The following is a 25,211-nucleotide window of genomic DNA, read 5'->3' as shown; positions in this document are numbered from 1 at the left end:
AGCCCCAAAGCATAACATTTCCACCTCCGTGCCTGTCTGTGAGGACAATCTTCATACTCAGGACCGTACTCAGCATTTCTCTTCTTCCAAATACGGCAGAGTTTGATTTTGGTTTCATCTGACCACAGCACTTCCTCCCTCGCCTTCTCTGAATCAATTAGATTTTCCCTGGCAAACACCAAGTACTAAATCATGTTTTGCTTGGGGACAAAATACCTATTTTACTCACTGACATGCAAATCAATTTATAACGTTTACGTGTTTTATTTCTGGATTTTTGGTTGATGTTCTCGCCCCATTAAAATGAAACAACTACAAACATCACAAACTGCTCATTTCTTTTTAAGTGAGCAAACTTACAAATTTAGCAGTGGATCAAACAATTATTTCCCCCACTGTACATCTGCCTTGCTGTACTTACTCAGGATAGTGACCTCAAATATGAACTCCATTTACAGATGAAAAAGCTTGAAAAAGAGAAAACTACCAGCATTGCCCGAAAAGTTAACGTGGCTCTTTAACGGTTGCTTTAACCTCCATCGGCTCCACTGGAGCATCTCATGGGCCAAAAGCGTAAACGCTGCGGTTGTACCAATGAGCTCCCAGGTGTGAATGTGTGTAAGTAGATGTTGTAGAAAGAGTGTGTGTGTGTTCGCTGCTCTCTAAATCCCTTTTCTCCGGATAAAGACATAAAAGTTATAGAGACGGAAAAAAAATGGAGATGAAAGGTTTTAGGAGGACAGAGGAGAGGCTGAATTTATGCTCTGTGCTGGAGTGATACTCTGACTTGTTCACACTGTCATTATCTCACACACGTACAAATACACACACTGAAGTGGTCACGCATGTTCCAATATATGCTTACACCTTATTCCAAGACGCATCCAGTCACACCTCCACACTTGTGGACACAACGATTTTCCTCTAACTCGGATTTGAGGGGAAGCACGACAGTTCAAAGCACGAAACAGACTCACAAACACAGCTCCCACACACATAAGAGGCAAAAGCAGCACACATACACACAGAAAAACCTTCGCACTTAATTAACACTCCACACTCTAGAGCACCTTAATACAAAGATGTGAAATATGCATTGCACAGAAGACAAACAATAAAATATGTCAAAATTAATTATCTTTAAGCCGAAAATTAGCTGCACTATTAAAGACCTTTTCTCACTATCCTCCCACACATCACACGTTTACATGCATCAAAAGCCACAGGTCAAAATTTAATTACACTGATTAACATTTTGAGTTGAAGGACTCAACAGCTGCCTGGATGAAAATATTAAAATAGTGTCTCTGGAGACGTTTAATGTGGAACGCCAGGAATGCAAGGCCATTCAAAGATGTTTATAGAGCGCAGATATTCCTTACAGGATGCCTATGTTTTTTTTTACATAGACATAAGACAAAAAACACACACACACCTTGCAGACGGACTGGAACTCTTCATTTTCTTCATCGTAACAAGCCAGCAGGAAGCCCCCATAGGTGCCTGTCCTTTTTCCTTTCCCCAGATAGGCCCCAATCACACACAGGTCCACTGTGTCTCCAACTCCCTCCAAGTAGTCCTTCTTCAACTGGGGGAGGATAACAGCATGCGAGAAATACATTCATGTATAAATCACCCCAAGTTTTGGTCATTGTTCAACACAGGCAAATAAAATGTGCGACTTTAAATGTCTGCAATTTAAAAAAATATATATTATAGTGTATGAACCGTCACAGTTTTTGAATGCTGCGTGAATTAGTTGAAAACCTGATAGTTTAAAAATGTCCTCCAGGAATTCAAACTCAGTTTGGATGAAACCGTTTTAAACAACAGTGTAATCAACTTTGGTGTGCAAAAAAAAAACCCAAATTCAAAATCTGTTACACTTATCTGTGTTTATATTTCTGAGCAGAAACCTGAGAAAAAAAAATGTCTGTAGAATACCAGGTACTGATAAAAAAATCCTAGACTTTGATGCTGAAAATCGAAAACGTGATTTCGACTTGGCAGATATTCCCTTCAAGGCTGTCTCATCGTGCACCTCTGCACACCTTTGGTGTTAAAGGCATTTCGAGATCACCCTCTTTCAGTCCCGTTCCCTCCCCTTGTTCTTGCGCTTCTATGACGTATACTGGAACTTCTCCAGTGTGTAAAAATGGCGCTCGTTAAACTTGACCATCATTTTGGAGAAAAGGAAGTCTCAAAAAAAGTCTCAAGAAGGCAAATCTGGTGAGCGAAGGCTGTCTAGGTATGCTGAGTGCTTACAGATGCTGCTGCAAAGTTCATGTTTCTGATTAATCTTTTCACTTGAACAGAGCTAGGCATTGAAAATCTCACCATTAGAGATGAAGTCACAGTCCACATCCATGTGAATATCAAACTTATAAATCAGTGACATAGTAATTCATTTTCCTCATTAGCATCTCATGGAATTGGTCATTATTGGTATTAGTATAATAGTAAAAGTATAATTAGTAATATTAAGGTCTCAACCAACATGATCACCTCATCTATGATCATGCTCATCTCCATCTGTATGCAACATGTGCTAATAAATAATTTGGCATTTCTGTAAGTTTGTTGAATATGAAAAATCCAACAGAATCAAGCTATGTTAGCTTTATTAAATATTGTTAAAAAGATCAGGAGTAAGAATTTGGTAAAAGTGTAAATCGTGTGCATGAAGGTTATGTGAGGAAAGTGCCTGTAAAATGGCAAAAGTGATCTTGAGCACAGCTTGGACTCATTAGAAGATAATTGTTTTTGGATGAAGACCAATTAGGTGATCATTGTGTTTCCAGTTTGAGCAGCGATTCTTTTGAATTATGGAAAGACAGATGATGGCTGCTTCAGGATGGCATAAGCAAATAAACAAAACAAAAATAAACAGCAAATATCAAATCAGCAGGCTTCTGATTGTACTCTACATCTGACATATTACCTGTGGGCTTGAAAAACTGCAGATTCCTCAAGTGGAAACCTTTAAAAATTGCTTGGGTTGTAGCCAGAGTCTTAGCTCTCATCGCCATTACTGATCCAACGACTGAAAGTCATTTCAGTTTGACAAAGAAGTTGTGAAAGTTGTTTGTTTTGGGCTTGTCTGCGGTTCAGGGTAAGAACGGGACTTCCGGGGAGTGCAAGATAAGATGACCTTGAAGGCTTTACCTTTAAATCAAGTACGATTTGGCATTTTACTTGGCAAATGTTGGGGCTTTCCAAGCATACCATGAAGCAAATAATGGTCTTTCTATAGTCACTCTATATATGTGTGTTTGTGTCATAACTTTATGATAGGGTAAGTGCACATCCACGTTGTTAGGCAGTGTGTGTGTGTGTGTAACGTGAATGTAAATGATTAATGGGTAACAAAACTGAAGCGCATGACCACACATAAACACACCTTGAGCCAATTATGAGAGCGCTTGGCAATTTCATAGGTGGCATCCTTCTCTAGAGTCTTCACCATGAGGCCCTCGCAGGAGTCTAAACACACAAACAGATTAATACTCCAACTCACGAGTCCTGCTACGCAGAAAGGAAATTAAGAGATTATCTTTCAGATACATAAAAGGTCTTTGTTTTCTTTTGAAATACGCAAAACAAAAGCAGGTTGAGGACACAAAGACAGCCAGTGGACAAGGACACCGGCGTATAACTCAAAGAGACGCACGGGAAACACAGCTCTATGTGCTTCCTCGTAAACAGAGCCAGACAGACACAACGCAAGAAAATTCAATTACACAACTAACAAGTCCTGTCTCTCTTATGCAAACACACAACACAACAAACACACACGCCAAACAAAGGGACGGCATGCAGGGAAAGGACGACTACTACACACAAAGCCCTCGCACAAAATCACAAATGAAATGAATCTCTCGCACAGCACACCCACACACACACAAAAAGGTTCAAGATGCACAGGGACAGCAGGCGAGGAAAAAAGTACACAGTCGGTGCACACACAAAAAAGTTATGAGACACAAAGAGACAGCAGGAAGGAAAACAAGTAAGAAAGCCTGTCTCCATCTAACCAGCACGTATACGCACACACACACACCTCGGACAGATTGCTCCAGGAACTCGGCGATGGTGTCGGTGTTGTCGGAGTCGATGGATCGGGCAAACACAAACTCTCCCTCCACCTCTGAGAAGCTTTCTCTCAGTAGAGCCCGACGCCGACACAATGGCTGTCGCACCAGGGACTAAACACAACACACACACAGAAACACATACACAATTACAAATGGCAAAACTGTATCATTACAACCATTTTCTCTCTATAGCTCGGAGCCTTGCGATGACAAGGATGAAATGCCATCTCAACCATCTACCCACTCATACACAAACACACAGTCTCAGAGTATACTCACAGACACACAGCCATGGCAGCTTTGGGCACACATACAAACACCCACACGTATACATGTGCACGCACAGCCACACACACGAGCAGCTTTAAATCTGCAGAACATACAGTCTTATGCACGATTTATACCCTTACTCGAAATGTATGCAGATAATGAGGCCGAAGCAGCCTGCAACGTTCTGCAATTACACCTTCGGTGATTGTTCTATGCTACAGTATTGACTCTTTTACACTTACATATATATACTTTTCCACAATCAATGGCGATTGAAGCTTGTATGAGATAAACAAAGGCTTACTGCAATATTTCCTCAACCTGTAAGGGAACTGGAGGGCCGCTGCCAGCGGGCTGCGGGAGGGGAAAATGTGGAGTGAAGTTGAACAACTATATTTTGTCGGGGGGGATTTCACTGATACTGAACTTTTATTTTAATTCATTTGACTGACAAAAAAAAAAAAAAAAAGTGAGGTGACAGGTGTGAGCTTTATTTGAAAATCATTGCTTTTACTGAAATTACTGCAACTCAGAAAACAGAACCATCTACGCACAGATTGGTGGAGCTCTGAAAACAAGGAAATGTCATACTGGCAGACCAAAAGGCTGCTGCTTTTGCATTAACAAAATAATTACAGCCTATTACATTTTACATTTTGTTTTACAAAAGTTGGTTCACAACATTTCTAGGTAGAGACACGTAACGAGTTTGGTGCAAGCTACGCTACGGCACAGCCAACCTTTCGTTCCACACGTTCTTTGTGAGGATGATTCTAACCATCTACTAGAGTTTAATTTATCCGTTAAAAATAACTGAAAAGGCCACATATTCTCCTAAATATCACAAGTCAGCCAACACTTGGCTAAAGCAGCAAAGCACCCACATACAGCATTGACAAGAGGACAATACATTAAAGGTCAACAGATGCAGGTTTCATCAATTAATGATGACACTGCAAGGTTTTTTTTAATGCTTCATTTTATTCAGCTTAGTCACAGCACTGAAATGCTGCTGCAATTTCTGTCTGACCAGAAACCCCAAAAGATTGTGGGAAGGTGATACCCTTAGGAGTTCAGATTTTGACTGGAATTACATTTTTTTAAACATCTTCACATTATGTCTACTTTTGACTTTTTGATTATAATTGAGGTAAATTTTACATCTATATTGTCATTTGACATGTGTCAATTGCCTGTAGTTGGCAGCACATGGATTTATACACTCTGACAGTAGCTTGGCACAACAGCTAGGCAATGCCAATCCTTAATGATGCTCTTGTCTTTATACGTGTCATTGCTCTGAAATAGGACTTTGGCATATTGTCACATGGTGACATGCATTAATACAAAGCTGAAGTGTGCTCTGGCATAGAGGTTGTTGGACATGCACCTGGTATTTTGCAAGAATATATAGCAGTATATAGCAGCGAGCACGAGGGGGGAGAAGACTTTAAAGGGCCAAGTTTGGTGCTACATTCACTATCATTTCATCATGTACACCAGGGGTTCTCAAACTTTTTCTAGCATGCCCAATTTCAGAAGGTGAAAAAAGTTCAAGCCCTCCAACATTCTTGAATTTTACTTAAATGCAAGTCAACACAATTCATCAGCAAATCGTAGATTATTAAAGTTATTTTTTTTTTTTACTTTTCAAATTCTAAGTGCCATGCCTGCAGTGCCCCACAGGGTTGTAAATGTTTTAATCTTTTACAGTAAGAGTGAACATACCTATCTGTAAATAAACAACATATTGATTCATATCCATTATTGCGAGAAGTTCTAGCCTAGTTGTCAACAGCTCCTTGACCTCTGCCAATCTGCCATATCTACAAAATTATCTACATTTATCTAAAGAGAGAATTTCTGTGACTCTTTACAAAGTTTATTTTTTTTCCCCCCATTCTCTGTGCCGTTCTTCTGTCTCCTTTCTGCACAAGAGTTATGGAGGCTGTGTTGCCAGTGATAAATTGAAGTTTGGGAAGTATTTTGTGTTCAAACTCAGGAGGACTTGTGTCACTACATGGAATCAAGACCTATTTATAAAAAGAGCAAGTTCAAATCCACCAAAGGAGAGAAATCTCAAAGGATAATGAGACAGATGAAGCTGGACTTGAACTAGTAGTTTGCTGTACAGCTGCCAGCCAGTGCTCATAGAAAGCTTTGTATGAGTCATACAAATCCGTTTACCCCAGTGCGTTAAAACCACAAATTTATTTATTTTCCCTCCTTTTATATTCTTGCCTTAAAAATATGAACCCAACAAAATGAGCATATGCAGTGTATGTGTAATATTAGGTCCCTAAAGTAGATAAATAATTTAAAAAATAGCACCAAGGACATGACCTTGGTGTCCTGTGTGGTGGCGACTGCTGACTAATAGCTCTTGCTGGTTGGTCAGGCCTTAGCAGGGGAGGTAGCTGGTGTGAATAGCATTAAAAACCCTCCCAGGACAACAACAGTGTTAGCAATGACAAGGACTATAGGGCAAAGGCAATTGGATGTTTCCAATTAATCGAGGAGAGAGATAAAGAAAAAAGAAATTAATAAATAAAGGGCAACAGCCATAAAGAAGACAAAGCATGCATATACAGAGAAAAAATAATTCATCACATTTGCATAAATGCCATATTGGGAGGAAGTAGCAATGAAATGGCACAACTTAAGAGGACAGTATTGGTCTTTTAATTACATAATTTTGTTTCTGTCCACTTGGGAAAACTCACATGGCACCGGAAGATGGAAACAGTAATTAGGATTTTCTTTAGCAGTCTTAAGAAATGTGCTTAAAAACTAAGCTTTATTTGGATAGAAACATATACTCTATCCCACACTCAGTCACAGTTACCACCCACAACACATACACTCTCAGACAGACAGACACACACCTACCCACACACACGCACACACACCCCGTCGGAATTACAATGAGCATTACAATCATTATGTAGTTACGGCCTTCCAGAAGCAGCATCATTGGCATTCAGGGACGATGCTGGCAACTTGGCGGGCGACGAGCACGCGGGTACTCACAAACAATAAACACGCGCAGCGGTTTAAAGAAAGAAAACAGGAGCGTTTTAAGAGATCTCTGGGAAAAATTTTCATCATCACTAGGCCTTACCTCGCCATTGAGGTAGAGGAGGTCAAAGGCGTACACACACACTTGGACTTTGATCTCTGATGCATCCACATCCTGCAGGGAGACATCAACACACATGGATACATTTTAATATTTTTCCCTTTGACAAAAATATGCAAATAGACGCATCTTATTCACAAATTGCTACAACCAACCTTGGGACTTGTTACAAAGAGCTCTTTGATTTCTCTCCCCGTTCGTGTTGAAAGTTAACCACCCAGCCTTCCCGTCTTCCTCTTAACAGCGTCACACCTCCCTGTTGTGTTCGCCCTCTCTCAGCCTATTACTTCCTGCTCCTCTGCTCACTTCACTCACCTCTTCTGCTTCTCCTTCTCCTACTCTCACCTTTCTTGAACCTCATCCTGTTTATTCCACTCCTTGTTTACCCCTGCTGGTTTCTACTTTCCCAACTCGACCTTATTACTGGGTTTCCAGCACACCCCTGATGGAACCCAAGGAATGTTGGATTCCGGGAATAAGGCTCCACAAGCGATTTACAAATCCATTACTCTGTCTGTGAACCCATTCTTTATTAGATACTAGCTTGTTTCAAACTAGTGATGTATGAAATCAGGTTGCATCATTAAAATTTAAAAGGGTACCCCTGTGCAGTTTTTGACCACTAGTAGCACAATAAAGCAACTTTCCAGAGGAGATTTCAGGAGCATTTGTTTGCATGCAATCACAGCAATACACATTCTTAACTCCTGATTTCAAACAATCCCAGTTTTCTGCGATGGCAGTGACATGCCAAGAAGTGCAATGTGGCACAGACTGACTCAGATGGCTACCATTAATGAATCTGCCAGTTGTGGACCTGTGAGGTGTCGGCTTCTGAGACTACAGACTCTTCCTCAGTTGTGCATTATGGTCTCCCAGTTCTCCTTCTATTCTGGTTAGACTGTGCGAATTTGAGAAGGGAGCAGTACCCATGGCAGCATGAAATCTTCAGGTTTTTGGCAGGCTTAAAACAAAATCACTGACCACTTTTATAAAAATATTATTTTTTTGGACTGTAATTGAACCCACAGAGGCTGATGCACAACAGAAATGGTTTCAGCTGTGCTACAATACTTAGAAAAGGCTGATCAGTCAGCGTTGATAAAGATAATAAACTTCGCTTAACTAACAACTGGAACTCCACTGGGACTCAACTGATGGCTTCTGATAACAAGCCACAGTTTGCCTATTTGGGATACTTCATTAATAGTCATTATGTATTTCAGATGAATATAACCTTTCCAAGTAAATATTCTTAAGTCATCTCAAAATAAGGTTAAAAAGTTTAAAAACCACTGTTCAAATGTGTGTATATACGTGAAAAGAAAACATCAATACCACAGCTGATCATAAAGGCATCTGATTATTTTAAGTATGAAACACTCTTCAAACAAACTTTGCCTCCTAAGTTTATTCTCAAGCCAACTACTGTTGTTTTAAACAGATCATCATGATCATTAACATCAGTGTACTGAAAGCCTACTTGCCCACGTGGCCTAAATTACCCCCTCCAAGCCTAAGCATGGTGATTTTAAAGATTTATGGGGGTTTTTAAGGCATAGACTACAACAACTAACTATGTAACCCATCAACCTACCAATTTATGTCAGTACTAAAGTACAAACTGACACTAAATTAAATCTGTGCCAAATTCCATCTGCAACTAACTTTCATCCATCTGTCACCAACATACAAGAAGCTCATGATGAAATACATACTCAGCTTCATCAACATTTCCTTCAGGTAATTATTAGTTAGATAGATAAAATAGTCAGATTAGATAATTTTGTAAAGTGTGACTTGCAGGTTCAGTTCTCCAAACTTCTGTGAGTGATCTGATAAGGACTGGATGGAATAATTAAACAGCAACGACTAAAAAAAATAAAAATAAAAAAATTACAAAAAAACCCACCGCAATCTTTAAACCTGAAGGATTTTTCTCTCTTTAATTCTTCTTTTCACACCCTCATTACTTTCCTCTCTGCTCATTAATAATGTTTAATTAGTGCATATCTGGTTTCATCTCCTCAGCAGAAATATTTCATTCAGGAAGCGTGCTTGTGGTATTGAAGCAGTTGAGATGTTACAGAATGCCAGAAGGGCAAAACAATCAGTATGTGCATCAAACCGTCATTACAAATAATCATAGTTTCATGGTGGCAGTAACAGTATCAAAAAAAGAAAAGAAAAAGAAAAAGTCATCAAGATAATCATTTTCAGCAATTTCCATCACCATGTTCTCTGTATTTTCCTCCTCATTTCTCTTTTCCTAATTTACAAGTATGGCATCATGCATACAAAGAGAAAGTAAAGAGAGCAGTTTCACTCTAATGTGATTGGTGTAGTGGAAAGAGGCCGTTAGTCTGATCAAAACTGAATAAACACCTTGCTGACATTTGCAATCTCAGCCACCACCACCACCCTTCTCGATCCATTTGACTCTTCCTTCTCCTACTTATCAGTCTCCCCCTCGTTCTGTCTGCTTTTCCTCCGTCCATCACCCTCAGTCTGCCGGATCATTTCACACTATTATCTCGCTCTACTCTACCTTCAAGTCTTTATCTCTGTCTTGTTTTCTCTCTTCAACCTTTTCACTCCTCCTTCTTTCTCCTCTCATTATCTCCTACTCTCTGCCTTTATGACACCACAGCCATTTTATTTCCCTTTCCTCTTCCCTATTACATCCCGCTCTGTCCATACCTTTCTCTTACGGGTGGTGAGGACCTGGAAGGGTTGGATCTGTTTCTTCTCGTGATCCCAGGCCACCGCCTCAGAGTCCAGGACACAAGATACAACAGAGTCCTTCTTCACCTGCGTGAAAAACCATGACAGAGCAACAAAGAAAAATAGATAAACAAAAAGATAAAAGATTGCGCTCAAGAGTGAGATGAGAAAGATGAGAAAGATTTTTTATAGATGAAGGGGGAAAAAAGCCAGACTGCATATAGGCAACATCTGCTGTAGCAAACAGAAGACTGCTGGATTTACTTCAATGAGACTTTCAATCTTCTGACAAACTCAGAGATTCAAACTCTGTTCATGTCTTTGAAAAGCGCCAAGTTGAGTCTCATACAGAGGCAATCATACCGAAGACATGTTCAGGTCGCTTCAGGACCCGCAGCTGCCCCCAATTTGTTGCCAAATGCTTTGGAAGACAGCACATTAGCATTTTTTATGCCCTACATGCATTGCTATCTTGAGCAGTCATGTCTTATAACTGAAGTCTCTTCTTTTCAGACAGTTTCCAAACTGTTAAGCACGTCCCCTCTTTTGGTGGGACGCCCACGTCTGGTCAAAAGCTTCACCAGAAACATTCTGCAGTTTGTTGTTTATCATTTCTGCATTAACTAAAGGCTTTGGCAGCTGATAGTTATTTCCCTGTGCAGGAAGACACTGATAGGGTTTAAGCTGCGGATAAACCGTCTAGCTCATGGGCAGATTATATTGACCATCACAGCCGAATCCCAAGATCAAACTGAGCAAACTGAGCGGCTGCTAATTAGCTGAGCCACCAAATCGTGTGTGAGGGTTTAATCCCTCACTTCCTGGTCAATTTGGGGACCTGTAGGATACCTCGAAATGTCTACATTTCTAATCTGAATCAGACTGGGAACTTATTAGCGAAGGAAATCTGAAAGGTAATCAGACACCTAATCAAAGCTAAGCGTAACAGACACTTTAGAGGTAACAGCTTGTTTGCAAACAGTCTAAAATATCAAACACAATCAGTTCTCCTCATAAGGTTATTAGGCTAAGTAATGAATTAATTACTAATTAATGCATCTGTATTAATATTAATGTATTAATATTAATTCATAATTTGAAACTTTAAGGCTCTGTGGTAGCCTGGGGAAAATTGGTTTTCCCTTATTAAAATGCAAAATAATGCAGCAAGGTGCTGTAAAATCTAATCAAACCATCTTCTCCATGCAGGCAACCTGAGTTAGTTTGAAGTTTAACTCAGTGTGCTCACCAAGTGTGTTGGCACACACAAAAACACTGCCACGAAATCATAATGTCAAGATAGGCAATGTAAATGATTATCTAAGCATTTTCTTTAATTAACTGTCTGCCACATTAATGATCAGTAATCAATTTCTGAGACAAAAACTTCACATAACCAACATGAGCCATTTTCAAAGCGCAAGAAATTCAGCATCTTAAATTATGAACCATTAACTTCACAAACCCATAAAAAGGAAAATTACTTCAAAAGATAGAAAGGCAATGTCATCACTCAAATCTATCTCGAGGCATCCAAATAATCAAGCAAAGACGCCAAAATCTAACACTATGTCTGTTTCCTCTTGCAATTTAGGAGGTAATAATGGTGAGAAAGAAAGGTGACAGAGAAGGAGAAAAAGTCTGAAAATAATCCATGAAATGCTGGTAAGGGGAGTGCAAAGAGAACAAGGCGAAGGAAGAGGAGCAAGGAACCAAAAAAAAAAAAAAAGTTAAAGAAAATGTTTTAAAAGTAAGGGAGAAAAAAATGGTGCGAAAGAAATTGTGAGAAGGGAGACAGGGATGAGAAGAAACCGAAGGCAAAAACAAAAAAGGTGAGAGAAGGCACCAGTCAAGATCGTCGGCAGGCGATGAAGAGAGAGCGAGAGCAAATACGTAAGAAGTGTAGAGGGAGTGAGAGGAGAAGGGTATAAGTGGCAGAGAGGCAGACCAGAAAGGTGAAATTGCAGACAGGTAGTATCAAAGCTTAAAAAAAGATGAGAGGAAGAGAGGCTGAATAAGACAAGAGTGGAGAAAGAGAGGTGGGGGGAAAAAGAAGAGAGCGAGCTAGGAGTAGTGAAGAATTGAACAAGTATCATCAAGACGTAATGAAGAAGAAAGGCGGGGAATGATTAGACAGGCAGACATGAGGGAAGTGGACGGAGAGAGCAATAAGGTGAGTGTGAGAGACAAAGATCCGTGTAGCTTTTAAAGTTATTAAAAAAAAGGGAGGAAAATATCAGAAAGATGAAAGTCGGTGTGAGGGAAAGTTAGAGTGCAGATGTTATGAGAGAAGATGGGATACAGAGGTTAGATTGACTGAGGTGAGATATGAGCTATCATTTGAGTCATGTTGGCAAAAAGCTACTGTCCAGCAGGATGAGGAAAGAGATTTTACTTTCCTCCCATGTGGCAGAGGTGTGCTAGTTTATGTGAACAAAATCTTAAAATCTAAAATCTTAAAACTAAACAAGGTCAAATAACTTTAATCTTATTGTGAAAAAAAATCCTATTTTAAATAACAGAATTAATCCCTAAAGCTCTTTCACAGCAGTCTGCTAGCTTTTCTTTTTGGATTTTTTAGACTTTTTATAGATCTTTTTCATAGCTGACAATATAACATGTCAAAACAGGAAAACCACATAATAATATAATATATAATCGATAACATTAACGGCGGTTTTATGCCACTTAGATGAGCTGGGTCCGGGGTTTGTTACTGTACACCGACTGGAAAGGCTTCCTCGACTACTTAATGGACCAGAGCAGCCGTTAATGTTAGTTCCACCTAAGCGTTTCCTGCTTGATGAGTCAAACTGTCTGAAGTGAAAAGGGTCTCCTAGAAAACTGACAGTAAGGAGATATAAGGGAATGAAAGAGGAGAAAGATAGGAACATCATGCAAATGCTTCTCAGCCAGCTTTCAACCATCTGAATAGGGATGAAGTTAATCAGTTGTGACTTAAACCCACAAAGACGTGAGAGTTCCCTGTCGTTGGAAAGCATTGAATGTGAAAGAGGATATCAAGAAGTTATGTAAAGCAAGTTAGTGTAAATTAAGCGGTCTTAAGTGAAACATATAATACAAATATTGTTATTGTTTAACCCTTTACACCCCACAAGTTTCCTGGGTCCCAAGTTAGAACTACCTGTCAGTAAGTATAAGCACATCGACAATTTATCAACTGTTGGCAGACGCAGCCAGTGGGGAGACCCAAACAGACGTGGAGAAGATCTGTCGAGAGCGAAGTGAAGGCCGTCGGACCCAGCTAAAGAGAGCAACCCAGAACAGAGTCCGTTGGCGTGGTGTTGTTGCAGACCTATGCTCCCCCAGGAGTCAACAGGAAAATTGATTTGGCAGACGCAGCCAACAGTCGATGGGAAAGAATTATTGTAGAGATGAGAATCGGGAACTAGGAAACTGGTTCCAATCTGTCCAGTTCATCAAGCTCATATGCCTCCAAACTTGCTATTTCATTTAAACCAGAATTTTACATGGTTGTCTGAAGGCTGCACAAAGCTGAGCAATGTTGTCCAACTTGTGGAAGTGGAGGTTATGCACACCAGCTTTTTTCCTACACTGTGTTCAGACCATAGACTGTGGAGGGTAAAGGCACTGTGACATCAGCCATTGGTTTTGGCTCAACATTCTCAAAACCTTAATTTTAGCATCGTGGACACCGCCATGCTACATTTCTGGAGTCAGAAGCTGTATCCTTGGACCAGATGGGGACACTAGTCAGATATGCTAGCGAGCTTTTACCATGAAGTGCAGAAATGCAATGCAGACAAACGCGTCTGCTTGTTAGACCTATGGAACAAACTAATAAGGAATTTGACTCCGGAAGCACAAACTTCTTCAATATTGTGGACAACAAAGCAAGTCATACTATTAGTCAGACAAACCACTGAAAATGTTTTAAGAAGCATAAACAGCCTGAACGTAATGGAGATGGTCAAACTCAGTTACTCAAATGAGCTTAATTGAAGCTGAGCAACAATTTTACTACCCCACTGTATCAACTTCAAAAATACTAATGGCTGCTGGTGTTGACCCTCAAGCTCCTAGTAAATGCATCTATGGTAGAAATGTGAAAAGCCTAAAGGCTTTTCTGAAAAGTTGTCCTTGAGGTCGAGGTCGCTGCAATTTGGGTAGATGGAACTATTGTATCAATTTTAAAATCCAACGTCACCTCATTCTTGAGTAATCATGATAACAAACTTGGGTGTCCACACCACCCACGAGGTGGAGTGATGATGAAATTCAGCTTTCTGTGGCTGAAGGGTTAAACACCTCTTTAGGTCCAGTTTTTTCTCCTCTACAGAAAACAAATTTGGATTCTATCAGCAAAATAATAAAGAATAAGATATTATCATTGATAAATGTTATAAATATCTTCTTATAGATAAAATGTAGAAGTGAAACTAAACTCAAGCAGCACAGATTTAGTCGGTGATGAACTCAGAGAGGCATTTAAAAACAAAACACAGCCGCACATAAAGAGCCAATCAGTTTAACACAAGACACTGATTAGATTTGGGGGGGTGCTTATTCCCTGATGATATGTTCACAGGTTGGAATAATTAACGGCTGACTGTACTGACGTCCGGAGGGAACATGACCTCTGTGAACCATCATGAGTCATACACTGGAAAATTAGTTGCATGTTTGACCTGCAACTGCAACCTTCAGGTCTGCATCTTCGCATTCTCCCCTTGAAGTCAACAAAATACGTCTAGGATCTAATTAATGACAACCTTGACACCACAAAATACCTTGCAACATGAGGAAACAAAGTGTGAACTCTACAAAAGGTCAAGTCTGACCTGCAAACTAAAATACTTAAACTGAAATTTACCAAAATTATGACATGATGTGATTCTTTTGCTTTCTTGCTACCGGTGTTGTGTTGCCATTTTTTCCTGAATTTGTTGTGAGAAACACCACCTGTTTCCACTAACAAGCTCTAGTAATTAATAACATCTTAATAAATTCTTGCACAGGAACCCATTAGAAATATTACACATCTATTCTGAGAATTCATCTGATTCGATAATCTGCTCTAATTAGCACAGACCAGATGGGAATTTATTTTAATGTCAATGACGTTTCAATAATAGCTGTGCATCCAACAAAAGGCTTGAAAACAAAATAAATGAGAGCAGAGTGCAAACTGATGTAGATTCATTTGGTACTTGACTGCAGTTCCTTACTACAGCAGAAAAACACACTCAGCAGGCACTGAAGCAGTGAGCATGCTCAGATAACCTCAGGCCAAGTGCCAAAGTTTCAGGTAGTGGTGCTCTTTTTCTCACTCCCCACTCAAGCAGATCCTCACTAATTTGGCAAGCCTTCCCACGGCTGAAATTTAAAGGTAAAACTGCAACAATGTGTGTTTTTGACATCTATTAGAGAGATGGCAAGCTGGTTAAAATTCCCATCCTGAGTGAACAACTCAGTAGACTTAAAACAAAAAAAGAAATCTAATGGCCAGCAGCAGCTCTCGATGAGTGCAGGGAGAGTAAGGACAGGAAAGAACAAATAAACTGAACAGGGGTTTCCAACTGTGACAAATTTAAGGCAGAAAGGAGAAGTATGCACATGGAAACGAGACAGATGAGAGATAGGCGAGAAGAAGAACCAAAGTGACGAGGCAGTGAGCAGGATAAATGTGTTCAGCTGTTATCCGCTACGCTGTAAAAGGCCTCATTTGACAATCACACTCTCCTCTCTCCCAAAGGGCTGAGCTGCGGTGTCGAAGTGTTTTACCTTGGGAATGCGGGAGATGATATCTGGGTATTTGCTGGTGTTGTCTTCCTGGTTGCGGCTGAATATTCGAACCTCGCCACTCTCCAAAATGTGAATCTGTAGAGGAAAACAAAAAAAAGTCGCAATAAAATAGATAAACACAAAACAGCATGATTTATGTGTTGGTTAAAACATGTAAAATTACAACAACAACAGCAACAAAAAGAGACTTGATGTTGCATTCAGATACAGATGGATCGACTTGTAAAGAATTCATGGACCTCAAGGAGGAAGAACAACAGCTATTGTTATTAACAACTAACCACAGGAGATGCATGTGTAGGTGGAATTCATTACCGGCTCTTATTATGCCAAGATAACAGTATAATAGTTGAAGTGTCAGATAGGACAAACGTATTCGGGCAAATATAAAATCATAACTTATGTTGTTTAACAGGATATTTAAAGGAAAACATTCAGTCTACACATGAGGTGCCTGCTACATTTATCCTTCTTTATGCAGAAGATACATTTAAAATCTCTTGTGCGAAAGTGTTCTGACTGCACAGGCAGCTCACTAAATACACAAAGATAGACACGATAACATTCACAGTCAGATTTTACCGATTCCAAATCATTTAAAATTACCTTCAATTCATTTAGTAAGACCAGTTCACCAAGCTTTATTTGATATTACTTAAAATTCAAATGCTCCTTTTGCCCAATTAAGTGGGAGCTTTGGGGACAGAATGAAGAAATAAGTCCTGGGAATGAAGAGAGCAACTACCCACACAGTAAGATTATGAAATCATGCAAGCATTATCAATACATACATGCACACAGGATGGATTCCTGACCAATTAGCACCAGTTTTCTGTCAATCTATTCCGGTAATCGGCTCAGTCTTCCAGACTAATGACTATCTTTATGTAAATATGTATTCTGAAGGAACATACAGCTGACAACATTTATGGTCACTCAGAGGAGAAGGTTTTTCCTACCTAGTGTAGGGGTGATCATTAAACTGAGGCTTCAACAATTAGTCTCCCAATTATTTTCTAGATTAATGGATTAACTGTCAGGTCACCGAAATGACCAAATGAGCAAGTAAATGGCAGAAAATCACAAAACAGCTACGCTGACACATAATGTGTTTCAGCAGTCCATCTCATGCAACAGGATAAACACCTTAGCTTAATCAATCCAGCTGTCTACATATGCAACATAATGGCTTGTGTTTTACTTTTACTATTGTGTTGTGCTTCATATACAAAACTACAGTAATTGTCTATTAGGCTCTTAATTCTTCCAATACACGGGTTATCTGCAGGTCATCGCATAATGTGCATAAACACATCTTATGTGGAAAATGTTAGCAGCTGCTCCTGTGCTAATGCAAGACAGTCTAGTTTGATTCAAGTGTCACGTAAAACAAAGAAAAAGAGATGATGCAGAGGAAATATATTAAGTTGTAGCTTTATATTTATATTTTACTGATTCAGTTCAAAATATTCTTCATTTATTTTATCCTTTGTTTAGGTGCAGCCGCTCAGTTAATCCAGCGCATGAAACAAGCCGTTTTAGCTCGTCTCCCTTTAAGCCAGCTTTCTTCTGGGGCTCCTGCACTCTCAGCTATAGCTGTGTGCCTGATATGAGATATAGGGAGATCCACTAACATCAAACAGAGTCAAAAGTAGACTAAACTGTTTGAGGTAGAGCATTTAGAAGAATCTGAAGCCTGGCTTTAGGCTCACAGGGATTACTTGTGCATACACTGAGCTCATTATTTGAAAATATGTCCATGTTTAACATGAAAATCTACCAGTGTAACAGTATGCATATTTCAGAAAATAAGGAAAAGCCTAATAGTTCCCCTTTAAGAAACTAATGCTACATTCCATTTGAAGTACAAAGTCATAAATTCTGACTTCCCAGTCAGACCTTTTAGCTGGAACGCTGGGTAAAGTTGGCCTTGAGGTGGCAGTAGCGTGCATAAACATGGAGTAAAACTGTAGAACATTTCATCTGTACTAGTACCGCTTTGTATTTGTGACTAAATAAGCCATACACAGAGTACAGACCAGGCTGTATCCATGAGTATACTGCTGCTGTGTTGTTAAACACGCCAAATAAAGATAAATAAAAAGCCTTTGTGTTGTACTGCTGGGCGACAGCTGAATGCCTCTAACATCCTAGGGAGCAAAACACTGCCTGTTTTTCCGACTGGTACTAGTACCAAGGGAAATGAACCACAGTGGGTTTACCATTTCAGCTGGAAAATCTGTTCTGGTAATAAACTTATTTTCACTGCATTTGCCAATCAGCTAACTGAGTTAGTCGAGTGACAGACAAGATCTTAACGCAGGTGAGAGACAAAGACTGTTGCTCCTTATATCTTGAAGTTTCCCATACTGTGTCGAGTGCAATGACGACAACTAAGCCATTGTTTCACACACACACACACACACACACACACACACACACACACACACACACACACACAGTGTTGGGTCAGCTCATCGTCAGGCTGATCTCTCACACTTTCTCAGTATAAATGTTCCCTTTGGGTTTTCTGTCTTGTGTGCAGGTGTAGTCTGTTCTCTTTTCAAGTGTATGTGGGGCCATGTGTGGCTTAACTCACATGCTTCCAAGTTATCCACTCAACAGTCACTTTTTCTATACGGTCATTTAGCTTTTCTAGTAGAAACATCTATTGCATGTCTGTTCACACTGACATTATGAGCTTTAGATAAATTTAGGAATTCAAACTCAAACTGATATTTCACAAACTAATTGAAACTGTTGCTCATTAATACTCAGAGATATGAACATTAGCACAACAACTGTCCACGTTTTTGCCCTCGTGACGTCTCTTCTATTCAGCTCATTTCTTTTCTAACCATTACATGTGTTTAACCCCCATTTTTCAAATTAACTACCTAGGATATCTGCAGATTTTGTCTATTTTTTAACCTTCAGACAGGGACATCTAATTATTTTGCTCATTTACAGTTTTTTTTTTCTTCAGCTGTCATACAGAGCAAAGCTGACTTTCTGTTGGCTGCAATATCTGACCACACAATCATTTGCATACACACAAACACACTCACACACACACAGAAGGTTGAGTAGTGAATCGTGAGTCCCCCTGCTGGCCGTTTAAGGTAAAGTCCACTGCAGTGAGGCCAGAGAGAAGAGGACGTCATACGGCTTGCTCGCCGGCTCGCTCCCTCTTCGCATCCAGTTCCTCTGTTTCTGTTTCTCCCTCTTGCTCTTCATCTTTCTTCTTCTCAATTCAACTCAGTTCAAAGGCACTTTATTGGCATGACTGTCCAAAATTAACAATACTGCTGGAGGGGTTTACATTACAATCTCTCTCTTGCTGCGTTTCTGTATGTCTCCCTCGAAATTTCCACATACCCTCTTTTCTCTCCTGTTGTGGTTTGGACTCCCTTTTTCTCTGATCTCTCTTGTCTTCTCTGTCTCTACCTTCTTGCCTCATGTCTCTTCATCTCCCCCCTTCCACCACCTCCACCTCCTCCTCCTCCTCCCCTCTAGCCCACAGTGGCAGAAGTAGCTCACTCTACCCACAGGCCCAAGGTATAAGCAGCACTACTATTTATCTTAAAAGAATAGGCACAGGCACACGTATACACACTGTCAAGTGAACAGGCAGTGAGAGTCACAGAACAGCAATACTTCATACTCAAAAGAACACAGCCAAAAGCTATATGCATGCAAAATTCAGCAGGCATATGTCTGGTGCCAAATACAAGAAAAACAAACAGTTGCACTCTGTCACTTTGCACAAACACAGACCTGTGCACGCTCCCCGTCGTATTTGTACTCGCAGGTGAACGCTGCCTCATCAAACTTCTTCATCACTTCGCCAACACCCTTAGTTGGGTGAGCCAACATGGGTCTCAGTGGTACACCTGGAAGAAAAAGGGTGAATAGTGGGAGAACTGGAGTAAGTAAACGGCTAAAAAACGGCTAAAAACAACCAGACGAAGACTATTCTTTCTGGTTCTTGTGTAGAGAAAGACTAACACTAGGAGGGCTAGTGCTAACAGAGCTTCTGGTTCCAAGAATCTCGTATCCTTTTGCAACAAAAAATTTAAATAAAATAAACCAAGAAAATGTGAAACTGGCTTCAACAACACATTCCCACATGACACATCAGCATCACACCCACAACTGTTTCTGTGACAAAACCACAGTCGAAATTAGTTTGTTTGTACTCCCATTTGGCCTCAATATTAACGTTCTGACTCACATTCCCTTGGGCTGTGCTGCTAAGTTAAGCTTCAAAAGCAGCAGACATAGCATGATATAATGAAAATATACCAAACAAATTCCTTTAATTGCAGCTTACAGAGCAAGAAGCCCAATATGAAAGTACTGCAACATTTTGTCCAAATTGGCTGGTGTTATGCAAACACTCACCAGCTCCTTTAACTATCTCACATTTCAGAACAAAACAGGCCCCTGAAGAACAATTATTTACCTGCCAAAATAGCGGCTAGATTGCTCTAACTGACCAACAACGGCCAATTTAGTTTCCCAATTTAGTATCGTTCAGATGGTGGCTTGTATTAATTTCCTACGTTGGTGCCAAGTCTCCTTATCACAAATAGCCTGACAAGAGTATAATTGGGACCTAATCCTTAGTTTAGGGTATCTTCTATCTTTCTGTGATAAATGACTTAACTAAAATAACTGACTCACCTCCACTGAATTGATCAATAAACACACACCAATCACTGCTTTGGATCTTACAACCTTTCTGCCTCTTGACTGGTTGCTTACCTGGAGTGAGCTTGCAGTGATTGGGCAGCTGGTCTATGCCCTCTTTTAGCAAAACGGGGATCAGAACATCGTAATTGGGCATCTCGCTGTATGGGAGAGAGCAGGGCAGCGAGTTAGACATGAGACAGGGTGATTGGAAAGAATCCCCCACCTCACCTCCCAAAAAAAAAGAGAAGAAAAAAATCAATATGTTCAAAAAAGGAATGTGAGGGAGAATGAGGGACGGGACTTAAAGGGGGCGATGAGGCATTGTGGTGGTGCCGAGGAGAGAGTGCAAATTGAAACAAGGGTGTTTGTTGAGGCTTCAGTTACCAGTAAGTCTGTTTGAGAATGAGGCTCTTCTCTTCAATCCACGCCCGCCTGCTCTCAGCACTCATTCCCTTCCCTGCGTCGATCACAGTGGGAGGAAAACCTATAAGGAAAGAGGGGGGGGAAATGCATTTCAAACAGATCTTTGCAAGTGTTTGAACATTTGTATGACCTAACATTTGTTGGATGAGAGTTCAGAAGCACTTCAAAGGCCAGGAAATATACAAGACTTGCAGCAATTACTTGAGTATTGCTGCACTTCACTTTTATTCATTTATTTATTTATTTAGCTCAACAATGAACAGTGAAGACTGGATTTAATTCCCACTGTGAAGTCCAAATTAATTATATTGTTTCCCAGTACAACATTAATAATTATGATACATTTAAACTATGACTGAATAATAATTTATTAAGTTAAATTATTCATCACCATGAGCCTCTTCAGCCCAACAAATAATTTGCTCTGAGTTGACCTGCCTGATTAAATAATGGCTAAATAAATAAATAAAAATGTTAAGAAAAACATTTCCAGACCAGGCCACAGATCAATGCAAATTTCCCCTATGAGCCTCTGGTCTAATTGACTCTTATTAAAGCACACCTCCAGTCGTGACTAAGCAACTCATTTTAATAAGTCTAGTGTTAGTAAGAGCGCTGAAAGTAGGTGGTAAAGCGAGGCTGTCAAAACTTTCTTCGTAAAGAGATGAATTTAGCAACAGATCAGGTCAGAAAACGTGTTAAATATTTCAAATCCACGGATGATGTACACTGCTCTTTCAAGCTGAAGCTGATCTATGACTGCTCTAATTCATGTGAAGAATATTTTAACGCTGATTTAATGACTAGCCTAAAAATAAAGCACATGATTGCTTGCTCTAACACTCCACCTCCTCCTCCATCGTTGTCACCTCCAAGTTAGGATTCAGATTCAACTTTTACAAAGAATAATTGGATCATACCACCAGAAATCTAATTATTTTAACCATTTCAAGTATGCAAAATTCACCGTGAGAAAATATATGAATTTGAAATATACATTGATCTGAAGTTCGCATGAGACTCAAACAATCAGAAAATTCCCAAACTACCGGGCTAAAAGTTGGAATTGTGTACATCAGTGGCTTTAAGAAGCTACCACAACAAAAATATCAAATGATTTGCAGATTCAACCCCCAGAATCCGCCTGCCGTGATCTTCTTCCCACTAAAATCACTCAAGTTCTGCTGCATAATGCTATTTAACGACTGGTTCCCAAATCTGCCGAAATGTTGGCTGGTTCTTGAAAGGGACGGGAGAAGAAATGGCTCAACAACAGCTTATCGTTGGTGGAAACATGTACTTGATCACAGTGTAAGACACATCTACCAATTTGATTGTGCTTTGATCCATCCATAATCTCCTCCTCCACCTCCCAATCTGTGTTTTGTTTTGTTTTTTCAGTGCAGAGAAGTTTATTATGAACTATGCCTAAAGCTTTCAAAATGCAAGTAAGGCACAGAGGGATGACATACTTCATATCTTATTCTTTCCCCCCCCCCTAGTTTAGTAGCAATGCAACAACTCCCGAATCATTTGCTGCACAAACTGAAAAGCCTGCAGCTTGATACTGAACAATCTGACAAGGACTGGCAATCGGGATTCTATTAGCCCCAACAGTGTGGCACAGTAAACTCGTTTGGTTTCGCAAATCAAGTAGAAATCATTTCAATATTTAGTCCTTTCACTGTTAACCTCCCTTCTCTCCTTTTCTTGAGTTTGGTGTAACGCAAAGAGTGATGATTTACATCAGAAGGTACTCGGCTATGTAACAAATTCGTTTATAAATTAAACCAACCAGTTAACCAAAGCTCTGTACACATCATAGGGCAAGAAACCTCTGAATATATGTGCAACAGAGCAAGAAAAAATAGGATTTGAAAAACTCATATGACAAATTAGTAAAATTAAATAAAATTAAAATTTAATGCCAAATATTAGCATAACCCAGAACGAAAGTGAAACATGGATGTCTTTAAGTAAGTGTCAATAGAAGGAAGTAAGGGAAGGACAGAGGGAGGGAAGGCACTGAATTGTAAAATGTCAGAGTATGCAAGCGATTTCAAGCCACCACCACACTGACTGTAAAACAGCTGGATTCAGGTGAGATGCAGAGATGGAGTAAAAGAAGTTCTGATTTTGAAAAGTCTGTACAAGATTTGGCAGCCACTTAAACCAAAAGTTCACTAGGAAAGGATCTTTTCATGGTGAGTGCTCACAGGAGGAATGATTGAAACAGAAAAAAAGCTTTCTGTCTTCTTCTTTCATATACTTATGGAAACCTGGCTGCTGTTTAAAAAAAAACAAAAAAAAAGAACTTTTCCTTTAAAATTACCTTGTCCAGGTGGGGTCAAGCAGACAGCTTGGCTCAGTGCAGAGAGCACACTTTGCTCAGCAAGACCAATCCTCAGCTTTCCAGCCAGAGACCTGTCCATCAGAACCAAAAGTTCAACAGCAGTCAGAAGACACATCTATTTGCACCAAGTCAAGTCAGTTATTTGTACCTAGCTACCTTTAACAACACCTGCAAGCAGAGATTGAAAATAAAACATAATAATAAAATATAAAGGATGCAGCCTTGACTTGAGTTTTTTTCCCCTTTTTCTATTTTAACCAGACCTCAGGAGTTAGCAGTGAACCTGACTGAGAAAGCCAGGCGTAATGCAAACTTAATTATTTCAAATTATCAACAAAAAAAAAAGGCAGTTACAATTTTGTCTATTCACCTGGATCAAGAAACGCGTTGGTCAACAAGCTCCATTAAGAAGAATCTTTCTGTAGGTGACCCAGTGGCAGGTTTCTCACCCGGTTGGCTTTTGGCAGCACACCACTAGGAGGTCACTTGATTGCCTACTCACCTTTGCCCTAACTGTGCTATCAAGTCCTCCCACCCCTACTCCTCTTTTTACTGTCTGCACATAAAGACATTGCAAGATGGAAGTTCCCAAGCCCCCATTTATTTTTCCTATGTGCATTATATTCAGTTATAACACTAAAGGATGTAATGTTAAAGGAAAATTCTTCTTTATGAATAATCAAGTTAAATAATCCAAGATTTCACTTAATAATAACACTAATGGACGTTGATTGTGATGTTTTTTGCCATAATCATACAGTCACACTCTGCTTTACTGTAGATAGGATCTAGTGATTGAGAGAGAATTAGGGCAATATTGCTAAAAGCTCCTTTTTGCAACCATTAGAAAGAATGCAGGTCTAAAAGATTTCTGCTTCTGCAGAATTTTTCAGACTCCAAGGCTACATTCATCTTTTATATACATGGCTAAACACTTCCAACGTATACACAGAGGGTTATGGAGTTATTATGCATTTCTGCGTCTATAAATGTGCAGACGCCCATGTATGCCTGTGGTCACACGTGCAGCCAAGGCTGTGTGTGCATGTGTGTGAGAGAGAGTCTTATTTTACCTGACTATGTAGCGGGCCTCTGAAAAGCGGCATGCCACAAAGAGGCCTTTGATGATGTCGATTTTCTTATTCATGGCCTGAGGCAGGCGGGAGGAAATTGAGATTCACAGAAGAAGAGCGAGAAGAGACAGAATGCAAAAAGACTGAGGTCACCAGCGAGTACAAACTCCATGTTCAATAGAGAGGAAAAAAATAAAAATAAAAAATGACCCAGCAGCAACCATGAAGGGAAAAGCAACTAATTGTACAAGAGAATCAAGGCAGGTAACAACTTATTCAAATGGTGGAAAATTAACCTTGCCCCTCTGAAGCAGACAAATAAACTATTAATTTCTTGTTCGATACGTCACATTAACATTTCCTTTCCTTTTTCCCGTCCATGACCTCAATACTGAGAGGCAAATAGAGCGAAAACAATATTTTCCCAAGACTGCTCTCCTCTAATGAAAATGTTATTCTGTGGCTCACCGAGTTCCCACTCATGCTGGCAATTTCCTTCAATTTCCTGAACACGCCCCCTGCTGTCAGACTGGCCGGCTGAAACATCATGCGCTGGTTGCTACGGGAGCTCTCGGCCACTAGGCCCAAATCTCCTTTCTCCTGTGCCTCTGCTTTGATTTTGTCCAATTGTCGCCCTGGAAACAAGAGTGAAA

The 25,211-nt window shown here is 39.9% G+C and overlaps 1 protein-coding gene across 1 annotated transcript in view; it reads right to left on the bottom strand.

Annotated features, from left to right (window-relative positions):
* Positions 1–25,211, bottom strand: part of lig1 (ligase I, DNA, ATP-dependent) — a 63,095-nt gene that overhangs the window by 16,128 nt on the left and 21,756 nt on the right. Inside the window, exons 12-23 of the mRNA XM_005918070.3 lie at positions 25,027–25,193; positions 24,559–24,635; positions 23,465–23,556; positions 21,094–21,193; positions 20,782–20,867; positions 19,792–19,907; positions 15,994–16,089; positions 10,204–10,314; positions 7,486–7,557; positions 4,061–4,205; positions 3,401–3,483; positions 1,436–1,588 (exon numbers count right to left, since the gene is read on the bottom strand). Coding sequence (XP_005918132.1) covers positions 1,436–1,588; positions 3,401–3,483; positions 4,061–4,205; positions 7,486–7,557; positions 10,204–10,314; positions 15,994–16,089; positions 19,792–19,907; positions 20,782–20,867; positions 21,094–21,193; positions 23,465–23,556; positions 24,559–24,635; positions 25,027–25,193 — 1,298 coding nt within the window. The remainder of the gene's footprint in view (positions 1–1,435; positions 1,589–3,400; positions 3,484–4,060; positions 4,206–7,485; positions 7,558–10,203; positions 10,315–15,993; positions 16,090–19,791; positions 19,908–20,781; positions 20,868–21,093; positions 21,194–23,464; positions 23,557–24,558; positions 24,636–25,026; positions 25,194–25,211) is intronic.

Source organism: Haplochromis burtoni, unplaced genomic scaffold (genome assembly GCF_018398535.1).
Source record: "Haplochromis burtoni strain Fernald_Lab_line unplaced genomic scaffold, NCSU_Asbu1 Contig_27, whole genome shotgun sequence".
Lineage (NCBI taxonomy): Eukaryota > Metazoa > Chordata > Actinopteri > Cichliformes > Cichlidae > Haplochromis > Haplochromis burtoni.
This window is presented reverse-complemented; position numbering and strand designations above follow the sequence as displayed.